A 19,983-nucleotide genomic window follows, 5' to 3' on the forward strand; every position below is an offset into this window, starting at 1 on the left:
ATTAATCTGCTGTTTTTTTTTTTGCATTAAATGTCAGAAAATACTAAAAAATGTTCCCAGAGGCCAGGTTGGCCTTTTCAAAATACTTCTTTTTTTTCTGGCCATCAGTTCAAAAACCCTGAGATATTCAGTTTACTATCATTTATGACAAGACAAGCAGAAAACTCTCACACTTGAGAAGCTGAGATGATTAATGGACTATCAAAACAATTGCTGGATAATTTTCTGTAGATTGATTTACCAATGAATGGACTAATCAGTCATAAAAAACATTGATAAACTTTAGTATTGCAATATTATGTTTTGTGATAATGTATTGATTCTAAAAAACAATGTATTGATTTTTAATTCATAGTTTACATGCAAAGATTTGTGGTAGACAGTGGCTCTGATTGCACAAAAGGTAGTGCTATGATGTTGGATGTTACAGGGACTGTGATAAATGCAAATGCAGATCCTACTGTTCTGATTGCATCAAAACGTAAACTCAGATTTTATGCATTTGGTGGTATATTCTTTATACTCTGACCCTTTTCCTAAACTTAAATGAAAAAGATTGCAATATATCGCCTTGCTTACAGGATCACAATATATTGAATGTTAACCCCTGTATCGTGATATATATCGAATCGCCAAATCCTTTCAATCCATAACAGCTCAGGTCTAAACTCAAAGGAACTCAATATATGATATAAACCAGAAAGAAGCTGCAAATCCTCACATTTTAGAGGCTGAAACCAGCGAATGTTTGGCATTTATTCAAACAGTTAATCAATTACCTAACTTGTCGCCAATTCCTTTTCAATTGATTAACTAATCAGTTCATCGATCGATCACTTTAACACCGTGCTGAATCAAAACAACGCAGTATTTGGCTAAATGCAACATTTCAAATCTTACTTCATGTTCACAATACTTTACATTTCATAAGAGCCCCTTTGCTGCAGTCGCCTCAGGTCCTCACTGAAGTAAAACGTGTGTTCTAGCCAAGAGACACGTGTCTTATAGTCCTTCACTTTGTCCAGGACCTACTCCACTACACTCTGTAAATACACTGTAGTTACTATTCCTTTGCTTTGAACTTACAGTTGCAAATGAGTTCTTTTATACGTCTCTCAAATGTAAAAGAGTATTCATGGGGATAGAGCCTTAAATGAAACAGATGTTGGAAGTGAAGCCAGCAGACAGGAGCGATTTCCTCCTGCTAATTAAACTGATTTGTTATGTGGGGCCTTCATTGTCAGGCGATCCACTTGTGTCTCGAAACGCAAAGTGGAGATGAATGCAAAGGAATCCAGTGCTACCTGAAAAAGACATCAACTCAAAATAGACCAACATTGTGAAAAAAAAGTATGATAATTAACTCCTTATCAGCAGTGTGAACTGAGATTTCTCCTTCTCTGGGGGGGTAGGAGACCCACAGGAACTGGGAAGTGGAATAATTGATGTTTTTTTCTCTGAGACGGAGAAACACGAGACAACAAGCTCAGATTGCTTTTGTCTTAACGTCCTTGCTTTCCCTCAGAATAGCACAGAAAGGGCTGATATTGGAAGAATAACATTTTTGACTCTTTGACTATTCTACTGACACGCGAGATACTTTTATCATCAACCCTCTGCCGAGGATGAAATATTCTACCAGCCCTTTAAAGTGAAGGCATAATTAATTTCTAAGATGAATCGTGGCTGACTGGTATCTTAGGATTCAGCGTGAATACAACTGTAGGAATCCTTTGTGTCATTGTTCGCCATCTGAAGATGAAAAAGCAAATGTTCTTGAACTGTGTGCCTTTCCTTCATTTGAATTACTCTATGGAAATTATGGGGGAAGGGTCACAAAAGCGGGAGAGTTACTGTATGTATTTTTTTCTTTCTGCTGAAGGGAGAGTAGGAACGTTTCACTTTTTCTCATCCGAGTTTTGAGAAACGGAATAGATGTGTATCTTTACTATGAGGGATAATACCTCCACACAGGTATTTGTCACTAGCCTACAGTAGCTCCATCAGTTTAACAGCTAAATGAAGTTACATATTTCCAAGTGTTAAATGTGTCATATAAACCGATTTTACAAATCCAAGAACATTTACAGGTCTCGGGGAGTACTGCTGCATATTAGGGATGTCATGGTGCGAGGACATTTTCCCACCGGTTCATAAACTTGTGACAATAATACACTGGACATTTTACAAGAAAAGATGGCGCTCAATATATGTAGAGCGCTTACTTTGATCTCTAACGTTGTTTGGCGGTGTGTCTGAAATCTGACTCCTGCAGTCTCCTGCTGAGACTCCGTATTGAGCAGACACTTTCACTGTCAGATTGTAGCGTCCGTTGTCTGACTGTGTATTAATAACACGGCGCTGATATGCGAAAATGAACTAAATGGTTTTTATTTCTATGAAAAAAGCAAAACGACGGTGGGCAAGTAATGTAATCGGTGTGTGCCTGAACACCGTGTAACACTGGTACTACTGCGACAAGCCTGCTGCATATGTGAAAAAAGTTGACAACACAGAATAGAGGGAGCTGAGTGAAGTCTGATGAATTGCCTCAAGTGATGTCACATGAGTCAGCGTCGATTGGGGCTGAAGATTACAAGTTTGAAAACGAAAAAAAAATAATCTGGGGGAGTTTACCAGACCTTTGTAGCCCGCTCCTCATCTCTGTTTGAGGCCAGTGGGCAACCTCCGGGTCTGAGAAGTGAAGCCAATGCTGAAAAGCCTTAAAATTGCATTCTCTCTAATATCCAGCAGGGGGCGACTCCTCTGGTTGCAAAAAGAAGTCTGATTGTATAGAAGTCTAGGAGAAAATGACCCTTCTTCACACTTAATTTATTCAGTTCAGTAAACATTGTAAACATGAGTTATGGTCTCAATCGCTAGATTTAAGTCTTCTTCAATACAGCATGATGTTCATTTAGTAAATTATGGTTCCATTTAGAGTCAAATAGACCATAAAGCAGGGTATGCTTTAGGGCGTGGCTACATGGTGATTGACAGGTTGCTACTACAGCGTTGTTCGGTCTGGGAGTTGTCCGTGTTTTTGTCTTACAACTTTAACCCTTTCACAGTGTGTTTTCAGTTCATGAAAGTTAATTATAACCTTTTTGGTCTCCTAAAAATGTCTTATTCAGCGTTCGGTTGCACTTAGCTCCACCCTCTCGTGTCACTTCTGGTTGCAAAATACCAAGATGGCGACAGCCAAAATGCCGAACTCGAGGCTTCAAAAGGCCAGTCCACTAACCAGTGGGTGACATCACAGTGACTACATCCACCTCTTATATACAGTTTATGGTCAGCGGTCAAGTTGCATTGTGGGCAATGTAGGTGTCAGGTTTTGTCAAGGAAGAGGAATGTGTGGAATAAAAAAAGATGAAATCTCAGGTTCTGCTGCATCGATTTTGATTCTTTAAAGTTTTATATTTGAGAACACTATCTCACTTTCTTTTTTGCAATTTTAGTTATTGAGTTACCATTTCAACGGTGTCATTTTATTGTAAGATATTGAGAGAAGGGTGTTGTTTAAATACAAAGAGAAGCAAATATTAATGCTGGGAGGGTCGTCCTTCTTTGAAAGAAAAGGAACCATAAGGTCCAGTAATTTTAGGTTTAGTATGATTTCATTTTTAATATTTCCTTACAGCATCCTTCAGTGTCGTCTACCCTGAAGCTCGGAACACCTCTACTGTACCTGTTCACCCTTTCTTTTCTCATTCTGTTTCCTGGCCCTCTCTCTGTGTGACCGGGCCCATCTAGCCACCTGGGTTGAGTTATTAATGCCCGCGGAGGCAGAGAGATGATTTCATTGCGTATTCAGGTGTGGGGATGGATGGCTTTCAGAGGCAGCCAAGGGAGTGCTGGGGAGGAGAGCCTCTGTAGAGAATAAATATACCTGTCTCCTGCTGATGCATCGGGCCACACTCAGTGCAATGCAAATCAGCCACTCTCTTCCCCCTAACTGCCTCCAGTATTACTCACCCGCTCCCACCTGGATCCCCACCAGCCATACACTCAGTCACCCAGACTCAGATGAGGCTTTTCTGTGTGGAGTGGAGGAGCTCTCAGGTACGGGCCGTCCCCCAGCATGCTTTGGTTCCCCCCTTTTGTTGATGGTGATGCGACAAGCTTCCGTGCCTCATCATCACGCCGCATTTCCCAGTTGACTTCACAGGTTCTGATGTTCATTACCCATCCTGGCTGCCAGATAATTAAGGAGCAGAGGCTGAGGAGGAGTTGACATTAAAGCAAAAGGTTGTTGTGAATGTTTTTTTTTTGGAGCGGCATACATCAGCTGTTACTATTTTTGTGATAAATGAGAGTGCGGGGTTTAAGTGTTTTGCTGTGTCTTGAAATTGGCTCGTTGGTTTCCACCTCTCAGACATCGTCTCAGACAATAAGGACTGGAGCTTTTTATTTCCAGCACCACATGAGTACAGCTGTGTGTCATCACTCTTACTTAATTTTTTTTATTTTCCTCTGAACCTGTCATGCACATGTTATTTTCCAACTTGGATCTTAATTTCCTTTCTTTTTATATGTATTGTCAAAACAGTGTTGTGAAAAAATGTCTTCCGCAAACACAAAAGACATTGTGTTTGGAAATTTGGCTCGGATACGATTTTTCAAAATAAACTGCACCCTTTTCGATTTTCTGATCCTTTGGTAAAACAATCAGGCTCAACATTTCTCCTGCTTCAACTTTACAACTGAAAACATAACGCGTCTTTGCCAAACTTAGATAATAGTACTTAGCCAGCTTGTACAATTACATTACGTAGCAACACCTGGCAAGATATTTTCAGAAATACACATATTCACTTTCTTGCCGAGAGTTGTTTTTAGGTTGTGTGTCTGACTTTTTCTTGGCTAGCGCGGTGACTTCCCTTCCTCGAGTCCTCTTGTTTTTCTTTGGATTGAACAAAAATGATATAACTGTTAGTGAGCTTTAGAGATACCGGTTGGCTGGTTTACCTTTCAACAGAGGCAGGCTGTTTCCAGTCTTTATACTAGGCTAAGCTAACGAGTTTCTTGCTGTAGCCTTATACTGTATATTTAATGGACAAACACAAATGGTACCAATCTTCTCACCCAACTCTCGACATGAAAGCGAGATTATTTCCCCAAAATGTCGCACTATATGTTATCTTGCCTTAGTTTTCTGCTTGCAGTGCAGCTGGATTGCACAGTGGTTGTTGTGCATTAAAATACATTATATTAACACAGCGGCACCACACTGTGATGAGACCTGCGTACATCAAAATTAATGAAACTTGCATACGAACAAATGGATATGCAACATGAGTTAGAATGCTCAAATACCCCTCTTACTCTAAAAACTTGAAGGTGCTCCATACTGTACAGTCCAAAGCTGAGAAAAACATTCAGATCAGAGTCTTGGTGGTAACTTGCAGATGTTTTTTGCAGCAGGTACAGTGCATGTAGTGACTTAGAGCTACAGTATGTGAAACTCTACAGTGAAACCAAGGTCAATAAGGTCTTGGTTTAAAACAGCCAGAAAGATCTTTTAAATTCTGACACCTTTATTTGCAGAAACAGTTAAATCATTGATTGCCCCATTTAGACCAAACAGCAGCACGTCACTGATCATACTACTTTATTTGAAGGCATCATAAAGGACTCTGCTTACAACGCACAATTTGCGAGTTACTTCAGTGATTTGTAGATTTTCTAAAGTGGACAAACAGGTGGCACGTTCTTTGTACATTCTTTTATGTTTACTGCATTTACTTTTCCACTTATTCATACTGCATGTAGGGTTGTCTAATGTGAGGATGTACAGTGTGAGACTTTAAAAGTGTGTTCTCCATCAGAGATTTTGCTATAACATTTTTACCATGGAATGTTTTGCTGCAATATCTCTGGTTGTTTTATTCCATTGCATTGTTTTATGGTAATATCGGATTTGTATATAGTTTTTTGCATTAATGTGATGAAGCATCTGTATTTGTTAGGTATTTAACTTGCTGGATTAGCCAAAAACAGACATTCCCATCTGTTTTTTTTATCCATGAACATTTTCTCAATTGATTTTTTTCAGAAAATGATATATTGACATTGTGATATAAAATTCCATAGTCTGTGACAGAGGATTGTATCCATTGAATGTAATTTATATTTTTGCTAGGGCTATTGTAAATGAATCACACATTTTTTCTCTGTTCAAAATGTACCTTTAAAGGGAGATTTGTCAAGTATTTAATACTCTTATCAACATGGGAGTGGACAAATATGCTTGCTTTATGCAAATGTATGTGTATATTTAATATTGGAAATCAATTAACAACACAAAACAATGACAAATATTGTCCAGAAACCCTCACAGGTACTGCATTTAGCATAACAAATATGCTCAAATCATAACATGGCAAAAACAAGCCCAACAGGCAACAACAGCTGTCAGTGTGTCAGTGTGCTGACTTGACTATGACTTGCCCCAAACTGCATGTGATTATCATAAAGTGGGCATGTCTGTAAAGGGGAGACTTGTGGGTACCCATAGAACCCATTTACATTCACATATCTTGAGGTCAGAGGTCAAGGGACCTCTTTGAAAATGGCCATGTCAGTTTTTCTTCGCCAAAATGTAGCACAAGTTTGGAGCGTTATTTAGCCTCTTTCACGACAAGCTAGTATGACATGGTTGTTACCGATGGATTCCTTAGGTTTTCGAGTTTCATATGTTGCCAATATCTTTACTCGCCAAAACATCTAAAAGATTGATTACGTTAATACATTAAAGAAATTAGTAGCGTTAAAACGAATTTGCAGGTGGGACCCTGCAGCACAGACCTGGACGGGTCTTGTAACATGCCAAGGATTAAAGATATTTATTGGTTTATGCCCCCAATAAGCTGTTGTCCAGCGGCCCGAGAATTTGGTAATTAATTTTATCACTTGAGTTAATTTACAGCAGTATTCTCACATACAGCTTTTTACTATCTCTGTGAGGCTGTTTTGGCCCTCGTACAAGTGCTGCTAATTTACAATCTGTACAAGTATTGCCCTGTAGTGTTGGACTCTTGCTGTTTTTATTCTGCTCACTCACTGTACTAAATCTTGTAGAAGCCAGTGAAAAGATTAACTGCAGTGTTTCAGATCAAATGATTGCTTTCTGTATTAAATGACAGATCATTCTTTTTCTTTGAGAAGTGTACATTTTGAGATTGCACTTCGAAGACAGTCCACTCTTGATTTAGGTAGTTTTGACTGTGGCTCTATAATTTAAAATATCAACAACTGCTTTTGACACTGTGGGGTAGGGCTCTTTGAATTTCATACACTTCCTATTTTGCTGTGTTTGAGTTATTCAAGTGGAAAGTTGTTGGAATAGTAACACCTTAAATAAGCTTAGGCCTTATAGACCTTATGCTTAAAACATATGCAAATACAGGGGATAAGCAGAGGCTTTGACAATATTCACTGTGCATAGCTGACACTCTAATTAGACAGCAAGGCGAGGGATTATACAAGTAAACAGAGAGAGATACCAAATCTAACATGAAGGGCTCCATGTGACACTAACAACTGATATGTGCACAGAGAGACGCAAAGCCTTGATTAACTGCACGTATAAAACTAGGGAGCATTTTTACGTATCCCTCACGAATCTGGCAGCAAATTGGAGTGTCTGGTAAACAAGTTGCCACTTTTCTTTTATGTCCTTATGAAATCAAAGCATCCATCCTCTGACAGTGTGGCTCATCGCTTCCAAAGTGTAAATCTGAAGTTTATTTCGGTTTGCTATAAAGTCAGGGAGGTTGTGTGTTAATTTATTTATGGAGTGATGTGTGTTGGTTCACAGTAAACACTGAGATTAGTGTTTAAATAGAGTGACAAACCCAAAAAGTGACAAATATCTGTTGCCAGAGTCAGTAAATCGCCCCCCGTCCTCTCGCTTCCTACCTCCCTCTCTCTCTCTCTCTCTCTCTCTCTCTCTCTCTCTCTCTCTCTCTCTCTCTCTCTCTCTCTCGGGTTTTCCTCCCAACAGTGCCGGGCTGTACTGCATGCAGGGCACCACAGCGGGTTGATTTGGCACTGCTGAGCTGTTTCAGCAATGTTTTCTACTGCATCTTTAGTGCTTCCTGGCTTGTTTGTAAAAAAAATAAATATTTATCTGTTATTCCATTTTACTTCCAAGAAGAGTCACAGCATGTTCTTTCCGTAGGCGTATACCTTATACATTAAAAATGCTCGCAAGCCTGGCAAGTAGATCAGACACATGGATTAGCAGTCACACAAACATTTTAATGATATATAATATATAATTTATATGGGTGGGAATCCCAAAAGGCCCCCCGATACAATATTATCACGATACTTAAAGGTCCAGTGTGTAGGATCTGGTGAGGTGAGGTGAGGAGATTGCAACCAACTGAAGCCTCTCCCGTGTGCCGAGCGTGTTGGAGAGTTACGGTGGCCGACGCAAAAACGTGAATAGCCCTCTCTAGAGCCTTTTGGACCAGAGCCAGTGCGTAGAGTGTGTGTGTGTGTGTGTGTACGTGTGAAGTGAGTAGTGAAGCAAGAGAGAGAGAGAGAGAGAGAGAGCAGCTGCGACGGGAGCGAGTAACGTTGTCAACTCCGGCCCAAGCAGGAAAAGTTAACAGAGTTTGGTTTGTCCGTTCTGGGCTACTGTAGAAACATGGTGGAGCAACATGGCGTGGACTCTGTGGCGAGGACCCGCTCCCTATGTAGATATAAACGGCTCATTCTAAAGGTAACGAAAACACGACGATTATTATTATCAGGTGATTATACACTAAAGAAAACATACTTATTAATATTATATTCCATTTCTGCCAATAGATCCCCCTAATTGTTACACACTGTTCCTTTAACTGATGATTTAGACAGTCTTATTGCAATTTTAAACATTATACAATATGCTGAGTATTGCGATAAGATATATGGCAATTTGTTACCTCTTTTCAACTGCAAATTATGCAGTTTGTCAACATCTGTGAATATCAGATTTTTCATATCTTGAGGTCAGAGGTCAAAAATGCCTTTGAAAATGCCCATGCCTGTTTTTTCTCGCCAAAATTTAGCGTAGCTGTGCAGCGTTATTCAGCATTCTTGCCGACAAGCTAACATGACATGGTTGGTATCAATGAATTCCTTACGTTTTCTACTTTCATATGATACCAGTATCTTCACTCTAGCTTTAACACTGAGGCCTCTACAGCCTCTGAAAGACAAAATAACGGCCGGGTGTTAAGAGGTTAATAGCTTATATAATAAAAGATCAATACTTGACATCCATGTATTGATACAGTATTGCCACGCAAAATGTATTGATTTTTTTCCCCCACCCCTAATAATTTATAATTTGCATTAAGTTGTTTCCCAGAATTTGTTTCTCCAAGCACAGAATAGTGACATTATGTATTTACAATAAGAATAAAGAAATGAAATCTACAAAGCTATATATTTAAAGCGGAGGTTGATTTATACCAGCTAACAACAGACCGAACTGTGAAACATGTCCTAACCTCAGCCATAAAATCTTGGCAGCGTCTGACTTTGCACTGGTCATTGCACTAAATTATGCTGTAATTATTCAGGTAAAAAATGGCTGCTGACACCACACACACCCATCGGTCCTCCAGAAGGAGCTGAGGAGGGAGTGTGTTTTGTCATGATAGATGAGCTGGATCCCTCCCGGTGTGCTGTGAGGAGATGACATTCCCAGGCAGCGCTGGCCTTCCTTCTTCTGGATGATGAGACTCTTGTAGGGAGGAGTCTGCAGGCTTCATTTACCGAAGCAGCGGGGAATAATATAGTGCCAGCGTTTGGATGTGTCAGGTCCCATATCTCTGGCTGTTCTATTAGAAATAGACCCCAGTGTGGGACAATTAACCCCTGGCCTCAGCAGCAGATCTGTGCAGTAACAGCCCAGCACGGGGCAATAAATCAAACCCAGAGGGAGAAACACACACTCCCTCCCCTGCTGGTCGGCTGCTGCTACTATCACCCAATGGGCCGAGCTTACACCATGGTAGATGTGCTCCGGTGTTATCGTATAATCACTGGAGGTGCAAGCATGATGTAATAGGTTGGCTGTAGGCAAGGGCACCCTGAGTGTGTTTGTGCTGCGGTAAATACACCATCTGGAGAGAAAAGTCCAACACCTTGGACCAACTGTAACCCTTTAAACCAGCAGTCTTTGGCATCTCATGCTGCTCTCACATCACGGCAAGCTTAAAGGTTTTATTCACCTTAATGACATTCAAGAGGTTTGCTGGTTGTCACAAAGAGCACACAGTAAGATCGTCTTCAGCTCTTCATTCAACCAGCACAATGTCTCACTGTTTCTTTCTTTTGCCATTTCTTCCCGTAGCAAATTCACTCATCAAATAACGCCATATATGTCCATAACTACCAATTGTTTTATTGATTAGTCGCACCGCTAATGAAGTCAGGCTAAAGTGAAAAATAGGGTTTGGACAATAATTCAATATGATAATTTATCGTCTTTCAATGGAATCATATCGTAATGAAATCATATATTGAGATATCGTGATACAGATTTACTAAATTGATAGTAGAAGCACATACTTTCCTCAAATTTCCCATAAAAATCTGATCATTTTGCAGTAAAGTTCTTAATTAAATGAGAAAAATACTTATTTATCAAGTATTTAATTCATACAGAAGTATACAAACATAGGCTTTAACATGTGGTTATTTCATATCTATGTATTGAATTACCCAAAAAAACATGCTATATCGTGATCGTTATTGAGATATGAAATGACCCATATAGGGATAGAAGATTTTGGCCATATCGCCAAGTCCTGAATACGACGCATTTTCTGTAGTCTGACTGTTTAGTGGTGCGAAAACTAATATGAAGCAACAGCAGGAAATGTTCAGTTTGCATCAGCAGTAACTTATAGGTAGAATGAGTAGGATTTGTTGGTTGAGATTTGTAAATAGAATCGAACGCCCCTGACCACAGGCGTGAAAGCCAACCCCAGATTCACCCTCATTTTGAAATGAGCTTTGTCCGCTTGGTGTTACACCGCTGCGATCGCCATTTTTGTGGCTTCCTCTTGGATGTGTGCTCACGATCTGGCACCTGGTCACAACGTCTTTATAGAGGTTGACGCCCAGAAACGTCCCAAATACAGCAAAATAAAAAAAATACAGGCAGAGGGCGGGGTCACACACTTCTAGTGGGTCATATGTGGTGATTGAGAGGGATTGTTTTTGTATCAGTCTATACATTGTTGTGTTTTTTTAAGAAAATCCTACTCATTCTGCCCCTTTAACTCCGCTCCAATACAGCCGTAGGAAAGTGATAAAATAAGCAGAAATGTAGAAGGGAAACGAAACTCCAAACCACAGACATTTAGTTACTAGCTTCAAAAGTAGTGGGAGCTTTCTCTCTGTAGTCTTCATAGCCACACTGAGCCAATAACAGGACACAGCTTGGTTTAAGGGAGGAAACTGTCAGTGTTTGGTCTCCGTGCACTGTGGTACCAAGCAGGAGCACAATGGTGCAGGTCAGCGTCGTTATCCCCCTGCAGTTGAAAATGCATGTATGCGTGGCTTGACGCAGCGCAGTGGAATTAAAGCAATCTATCGTCCCTGAAAGGAGAGCTGGGTTTAACCTTGATGCTTTTTGATTATCAACTGAAGTGTGTTTGTAGCAGCGAGTAAAGAGAACTATCAAATACCAAAAGTTGGCATTGAATGCGTGGTCTTTTTACTAATTCTTGAATGAGATATTTTCTCTTTCTAACTCAGGAATCAGGATTTAAGGACAGCTTTAAACACTGATGAATTGAGAACTAATATTTTACTGAATTTTTTGGTGCCAAAACCCAGATTTTGGCATCGCAAACTTTCAAATGGCACCCAGATCTATCATAGTCTTTCATGTGTCCTCCATTTTATTTGGCCTGTAACATACCAAACCAGTCCAACAGTGGCAATAACCTGTTAATGACGGGAAGCTGCGGCTGTCTTATACATCGGTAGTAAAAAAGAGAATTATGAATCCTCATACAGTGAGGCTGGCGTTTTTTTTGTCTGCAGCCTGTCATATTGAGACCATTTGTTTAATGGCAGATTAGAGGAAAGAATGAGCAGCAATAAAGCCGGAGACCACGCGGGTCACCTTCAGGAGCTGCTCATGGTTATGCCTATCATTAGCATGTCGTGTCTCGTGCTGTCCTGCTCCAATTATTACTGACACAGGCTCTGGTCTTATGACTGGGCTGTTCAAACTGCCCACTGTTAGACTGTAATTCTCACACCGATGGACTAATGTGAAATATGGCAACAGATGCAGAACTGAAGCACATTATTCAGGACCCAAGGGCCATTAAAGCCATAGCTATTAAATATAATTTGAAAAAATTAGCTTTTTGGCGCGTGGAATAGCAGGTTGTGAGGTATTATGATAATCACTACATTCCCCAGGGTGCCCACTTTCCCCGAATGCTATTACTATTTGTTCGCCTTTGTGAATGGGCTTTGGGATATGTAGTCTTGTTTGTGGATGCTTTATAGGAGGGGTAATTCTGCTCAGATGCGGGGGCAATTATTGCTTTTTTTTGCCAGCGTTTGTGTTCCTTTGTGCGAGTCTGAAGTAATTACAGCTCATTGCTTGATTTGTTGTTGATCTGAGAGCATATTTGTGCACATGTGAGCACATTTCATTTAATACAATTTAAACCCGTGTGTATGACATGGGATAGCGGACTCGCATTCTGGCTGATATTGACAATTCAAACTCATGCTTTACATTCATATTATAGCATCTTCACAATTGCAAAGAGTGGAATATTTGTCTTAGACTGCTACAAGTTGCCTTCAGTAACTACTATGTTAATCTATAACACTATATTTATTATAATAACCCTTGTGCAGCCTTTTATACCACAGCTGAGCAGCATCCGATCTGTGTAAAACCCTGGTGGCAGCAGCGCTGCAAAGCCCGGTCGGGTCCGTTGTGTTGACATGTTCGCATCAATGGTAAACACGGGTCATTGCTTTGGTCTGAAAGGGCAGGGAGGCGGTCAGTGTGGCCGCAGGGCACATTTCATTGTCAGTGGATCAAGTGTACATTTATAGTGCAGAATGAAGACATCTTGGTGGTATGACTTTTCTCCCAGTTTCCAAGAGAGGAGGAGGTTCAGAGGAAGTCAGAAAATGAAGCACCAAGCCTGTGCTACAATATTTAAGAAATGTTGGTTGCGGCGAGAATTGTGATCATCGATTAATTTTATAATTTTTGAGCATAAATTATGTGTTTCTAGCCTCTCAAATGGAAATACTGAAAAGTGGAGTGAAAATAGAAAATGATTGTTAGTTGCAGCCCGAGTCTTTTATGTCCTTAATGTGTCTCAGTCATCTGCGAGGTAAATCTACCTCTTTAAAACTGAAAACACAAAAATGTTTCTTTCATTGATGGCTATTGTTTTAATTTTCCTCTTTTTTTGTTTTCCTAGCAGCTGGCTGCACGTTCGAGGAGGATTCAGACCCCAATCTGTGTGACTTCACCCAGGGGGAGGAGGACGATTTCGATTGGCTGCTGTTTCGGACGTACAGTTCGCCTTACGCCAGCTCTGACCTCCTGCGAGGTGAGTGGTCCTTTCTCTTCTGTTTTCTTTAGGCTGCAGCCATTTTGTGTAGTTAGATCCGATGTCTGTGGGCATGCAGATTAGACGGAGCTGACCAGAAGCTTGGCTTGTTATAAATCTGAAACTCAGAGTGTACGAGTTCATGGGGTACAAGAAGACCAGAGGCTGTTTTTTGAGACATGCCAGCAGTTGGTGTGCGCTTTGGTTTCTTTTTAAATTGTCTTAGAAATAAGTGGACTTTTGTTTGTGCGGCCGACATATCAGAAAAAAAAGTACGACTGTATGCAAATCAGATGACCAGCGACTATTATGCACCAGCTTTAATGAAGCACTCCCCCCAGTTTTGTCTGCTTCCCGCTAACCCCAAGGATAATTTTATGTTAACCAGCCTCACAGGACTAATGGAAACCAGCATTTTCCTGCCATCATGCTCTCTACTGGTGGTTGCCAGAGGGAGATAGCATGCATAGTTTATAAGGCGCTCCTCCATCTCTGCATTAACAAATACCTACAGGGATCTGACAAAGAGAAGAGTGCTGTTTCAGCTCCTCAGCAGAATATCAGTGGCAGCAGTGGGCTGCTCTCTGCTGAAAATACTTCTACTATGGAAACTTGCAATATGATTAAGGAACCGGCCTCCCTCCGGTGTAAAACCGATCAATCAATCTGTGATATGGTAATGAGAATTCGACCAGTCCATGACAAAAAACATGCATTTAAAAGGGAGGGAAAGAACTTGCATGTTCAGTGGCGGCAGTCATTTTTACAAGCTTTTGAAGAAATGACTGACACTTAATGTGGCAGATATAAAGATAGATAAGCTTAGAGGTACAGATGTAAGGATGACAAGATAGGACACAATCAGATACTGTAGATCATTTAAAAAGAAATAATTGTAGGCCTCAGGGAATGCTTTCCTTTTGGAAAATATCGACTCGAGTAGCCTTTTGTAAAAGTTCAAAAACTTTCCCGCAGGGATAAATGGTGTTATTTTTAAAAGCCACATAGTTGTGATTTTGGTTTGTAGGACAAAAAGAATCTGTCATGTCCATTGGGGTCTATCAAAATAGAATTCAGAAATCCCAAATTTAATCCTAGACTGTTAAACCGCACCCCATTCACCTCCGCATCATCATTCGAGTGAGGATCTGCCCGTAGCCACCAGCCAATTCAAGGCAGGCGATGAGATAATTAATGCTTTTCCCTTTGGGTTTAATTAAAACTTACTGCCATGGCATTTCCAGTGACTGGGGGCCTTCAGTGGAACAGACCAGCACAGGTGGAACGAGGCAGGTACTGTAATCTGCGAGAGAGGCGAGAGAGGCGAGAGAGGCGAGAGAGGCTCCGGGCATCATCTCTCGATCGATCAGTTCTTAGAACCGGGAGACAAATTCGGTTTAATTTATTATCTGCTCATCCTTCAGCCCCACACTGGAAGCAGTGTGTTACTCATGTTCTTCATGTGATCGGTGTCATTGTACAGTGACGGCGGCGTTCCTTCGTCAGGTACACCTTGACATTTTAACTGTGTTATTTGAGGTGGATAATCTTACTGCAGATGCTGGTATAGGAAATGTCCCCCCCCCCCACTCCCCGCCCATCTTTTCCCCCTCTCTCTGCTTAATCCGCCCTGACCATGTATCACATTGGGCAGCCAAGGTGGGGGGATAACACGAGTTTTATGAGATAAGGCTATTTACATTGGACCAGTATTAACTTTGTGGGGCTGAGAAACTGGTGTCGAGGGAAGATTAGTAAACACAGCTGAGATAGCTGCGGCTTGTGGCTCCCAGGAGAAATTAGAGACTACCGTTCCCATGAAAGAGAAAATCGTCTTGGGGGTGAAAAAAGCGAGATAGAAAGCGGTGAGGTCTTAATAAGAATGGCCCATTTTTTATCACATTCTCCTTTTATTTTGAATTACATCGTAGATGTCGGTTCGCTATTGATAATCTTAAATTCTTTCGTAGTTTTATATGAACAAGTCAGCCGTGCAAGATGATGACCTTGTAAAGAAGAATGTGTCTGCATGTCAGGTGTGCCTCGTTCTGAAAGGCAGATTCATTAGCTTGAAAAGTTATGGGTCCGCTGCAATATCCATTATAGTGTAGCAGCGTGGCCTTAAGGGAAAAATCCATTAAATACTTGAGCAAGCTTAAAAAGTAGCAAATGGCAATGTATCATGCCGTCTTTGTTCACCTTGTTCGGTGCTGTAGGTTTTCTTATTCTTCCGAACAGGTCAACAGATTAAACATGTGAGATGTCCAGATATTTCCAGCGTAACTACAGCCATGATTAATAGCAGAACTTTTTCCACGTCTGAAACATAAATAGTAAACATCAGTTTCCCACCGGAAGCAAATACGCATCTATAAAGACTCAACACTTAGCGTGGAGAAATGCAGTAAAGAAGAGGCAGAGATAACAACAGTGACGGCAGCTTCGTTAGTAAAAATCAGGAACTTAAAGCTGATTTTGGGCATTGCTGTTTGTGTTTTCACTGTATCTGAAGATTAGGTAAATTAGTTTGATTTAAAGAAGTACAGCATTGTTTTTCCACCCACAAAGAAATAACAACAAAGAGTTGCCTTTCTCTTTATCTACTGTTGTTGAGACAAATGTTTAAATGGATGCAAAGGAGACATGCAGAGGTGGAAAAGAAGATTGAGCGCTCCAGAGCGCGTGTCTACAAAGTACAGTAGTGACAATCTGCTGAGTAATTGGAAAGTTCAACCCGTAGCCTTTTTCAGGATCACTATGGCTGAGGAGCACATATTTGAACCTGGTTCCTGCGGTAGAGAGAGGCTATTAGAAGCACATCAAAACACCACCTGAAGTGTAGATAGTTGACCAAAGTGGCGGCACTGAAAAAGTAAAATATCATTCAACATCAATTCATCAACTCTGTGAACATCACAACCTAATATGAGGGCGGATTTTTCCTTTAAGAGACTACCTTACTGATTTAGCTTTGTACTTCTATAACACTACTGGAAAAAAAGTCTGAAAAATGATGCAGCAGGAAAAGAGCTATTGTCTGTTTAATTCTATGATTCTTCCTTGCCCAAACCCGGCGCTTACTTTACCCACAATGCAACAAGACTGCCGACAGATTGAGGTGTGTTATGCTATGTTATAGGACTTTTCCATTGGCACTTTTGGCCGCCCTGAGTCAAACCATGCCGCGCTGATTTGTGCTTCTATTACCAGTTTTTTGCGCTTCGAGTTCAGCGCCCGAGATGGACCATCTCCAACCGCAATCCGCCTCCAAGTGGGTTTCGGATCTCGCTGACCACGGCCAATCCGTGACGACACCCCTTCCCTTCTCCCCCTCAAACAAGCGTGTGCTGCGAGCAAGACTCAACTCCGTGTAAGACACGAGAGAGACGTTTTTTTAAAAGTCTCTGTTGTTCAGCTCTCAGTACGTTTGTAGCTTCTAACTGAATCTCTGTGATTTGAGGTTTGGTTTCTCTCCTGCGTCCATTTATACTTTCAGATATCTGCTTTATTTTACATTTTCAGTTGTATATGATCTTGTTAGGTTGCTGCTGATGAAAACCCAACATTTCCTGATTTTGCTGCTTCATAATAAAAGCTTTTAAATAACAAAGTAACGTGTAAGAATAGCTGCTTTGTTAGCAGCTATTCTTCAATAATAACAACTCTACTAACCCTGCAGGGAGGAAGAGTACAAGCAGCAAAAAATAGCGGGGGACTTTTGTTGTGAAGAATATAGGAAATGGAATGTGTTTTTCCATCGTTTTACAGTCGCTTTGGGGGCCACTAGTCACAACGATGGTTACACACACGCAGGCGGGTATCCCTGTTGTAATGGAGATGCAAATCCCTGCGTTACTGGGCTGACGCGCCGAGTCAAACCAAGCCTGCACGTGTACGGAAAAGGGACTCGCGGCTAATGTTGCCACAAACCGCTAGCCTCAAGCAGAGAAGAGGATCGGGCTACAGAGGTGTAGTAAGCTCACTTCCTTCTAACTCCCCAGATTTTTCTCATTTTCAGACTTGTAGTCTTCAGCCGCAGCCGACGCTGACTCAAGTGACACAACTTGAGGCATTTTTTATCAGACTCCACACAGCTCCCTCCGGAGCCACAAAAGGCTTTACACATTTGTTTTCACATATACAGTACTACTCCCCGAGACCTGTAAACAGACTTTGATATGTAAAATCTGTGGAGTTCCCCTTTAAGTTCAGTGATTGGTATACAGTATGTGAGAGCTGCTGAAAGGCTCCCTATTCAACCCGCTGTGCAAGGTGTGCGTTCTTGTCGAAGTGCCACTGAGCACACAAACATTCGCTCAGTAGTCCACCTCAGCAGCGATACAAACAGTGTCTCTTGGATGTGCAGAAATTGGGGCTTTAGTTTCCAGCTGAGTCATACAGAAATTCTCTGACAGTACTGAAATAGATGAAATATGTTTTTTTCTCTCAGCATGTGTTGCATGCTAATCTTGCAAATCCCCCTCACTCCCTATCTTTTTTTTTTTTTTGTAAATGTCTTCTGTGCTGTCCAGCTTCACACATACAGTGAAGGTAACTTTTAAAAAATGGATCGTGCTGCAGGCTCGGATCCAGCTCCATCTGCGTGTTTGTCCATCACATTGCAGCAAGCTACAAAGTCAATTGATTGGTTGTTTTATTAGCTACTAGCACAATAGATCCTTACATAAATACCCCATGGGACCTCAGGTCTAAGGAAGGTTAAGACTTCAATGAAGGATGGCTTTAAGCATTGTCCTGGGTTCAGGGCCTGGTTAATTGGCCCATACTGTAGCAGCAGGCTCAATGTAATGACCTTAACGGAGCTAATTCATACAGTAAAACACACAGACCTCCATCTGTATCTGCGGCATCCTCCTCTAGTCGGCTATGGAGGGCAATGTCATATCTTCTGGCCTTCACTATCTGTCACCTCTCGCCCCTGCCTGGCCCCGGGCGCACACGCCGCAGACCAACTGCACACGAGTGCGTGTGTGTGTCATTGACAGCGACCCGAGATTCATCTGCGTCGGTGAAAGGATGAGGCAGAGCGAGGAGACAGATACATCTGCTGTAGGAGAGGCGCTGTTATCAGAGCTGACCAGCCATCCTCCACTGGTTTAATACTCTATTACACTGCCTTCCTCCTCCACCTCTCCCCTCTGGCAGCCTGCATTCACCATATATATGCGGTGTATATATATCATCTCATTTAAAAGGTCTCCATTTACTGTAGACTCCAAATTCAGTTAGTTTTGCTGTTATAACTCTGTGCATTTTTAGACAGATAGTATGCTTTACAGCTTGTAGATTTGCAGCTTTATTTGTAGAGAAAAATGGTTGCTCCAGGTTTCCTGTAGATTTTTTATTTTATTTGAGGAGAAGGCAGGTGCTGTTTAGTCTATTTGCATTGTATTAAGCAACATAAATGCATTACATTGCGATGCTAATGTATTAAAGATATATCCATCCGTCAGATTTTATCTAGTTGCCATTTTGCGGACCAATATTGCAATCATCGACAACTACCGAGCTAGACATGACATGAGGCGTTCACTGACACCATTTATGTAAAAAAAACAGACTCGTCGGTCTTTTATAAACACCAAAAAGACACCAAATGATAGTTTCTTTTTCCACAAAATACTCTTGTAGAGTCCACAGAATGCAGAAACATATTAACCAGGAAAAAGACAGAATTAAATCTGTGGTAGGCAACTTTGAAGAAACCAGCAGAGTAAGCTAGATTTTGAAAGTATCCAACTGAAAAAGTCTCAGCCCCAACACCTGCGGTGCGTTGCCTTAAAGGAACGTCTAACGTTATCATTATGAATATACAAACAAACAATAAACAACGGATATGACTATTGTACGTAATTACAGCTGTAAAGCTGGTATGTTAGTATTGGGACGGCGACAGATAGGTCACTGAATTCTTTATTTTTTTTATCAGAGCATTTGATTTATTGGAAGGCTGCCATTATGTAAGCACCGCCGCATCGTAACTACTTCACAGACACAGAGCGGAGAGAGCACCTCAACTCAACAACGCTACCTCATGACAAGTAACCGCGGCAGTGCTACTTTTGGCTGAGTTTTCTCTTCCATTCTCCGGTAAACTTGCGGCGGCGTTGCGCTTTGAGTTCAGGCTGGTGCACGCCAAGGGTAGATCACGAGCAGGGAGGCATCTGATTGGTTCTTTCCAAGCGGGCCGCGAGGCAGTGATTGGTAGAAGTTTTTACAGGATTACAGCAGCTACAGATGACGGCTCTTTTCCGGTCCTTTTTCAGAGCTCATAAGTAATGGATCCATTTCAACCAATATAACAAATAGTGTATACTGGAGAACATCATCAACCCTGCCTTTAACTGGCAAC

General features: G+C 41.2%; 1 protein-coding gene across 7 annotated transcripts in view; it reads left to right on the forward strand.

Moving 5' to 3' along the window:
• ptprub (protein tyrosine phosphatase receptor type Ub) overlaps nucleotides 1-19,983 on the forward strand; it is a 185,815-nt gene that overhangs the window by 43,281 nt on the left and 122,551 nt on the right. For 4 of the 7 annotated variants that reach the window (XM_037785731.1, XM_037785733.1, XM_037785735.1 and 1 more), the window contains exon 2: nucleotides 13,479-13,610. In XM_037785731.1, the coding sequence (XP_037641659.1) occupies nucleotides 13,479-13,610 (132 nt within the window). The remainder of the gene's footprint in view (nucleotides 1-13,478; nucleotides 13,611-19,983) is intronic. The other 3 variants (XM_037785732.1, XM_037785734.1, XM_037785738.1) reach the window with 1 other exon arrangement.

The sequence above is a fragment of the Sebastes umbrosus genome, chromosome 11, assembly GCF_015220745.1.
Source record: "Sebastes umbrosus isolate fSebUmb1 chromosome 11, fSebUmb1.pri, whole genome shotgun sequence".
NCBI classification, from domain to species: domain Eukaryota; kingdom Metazoa; phylum Chordata; class Actinopteri; order Perciformes; family Sebastidae; genus Sebastes; species Sebastes umbrosus.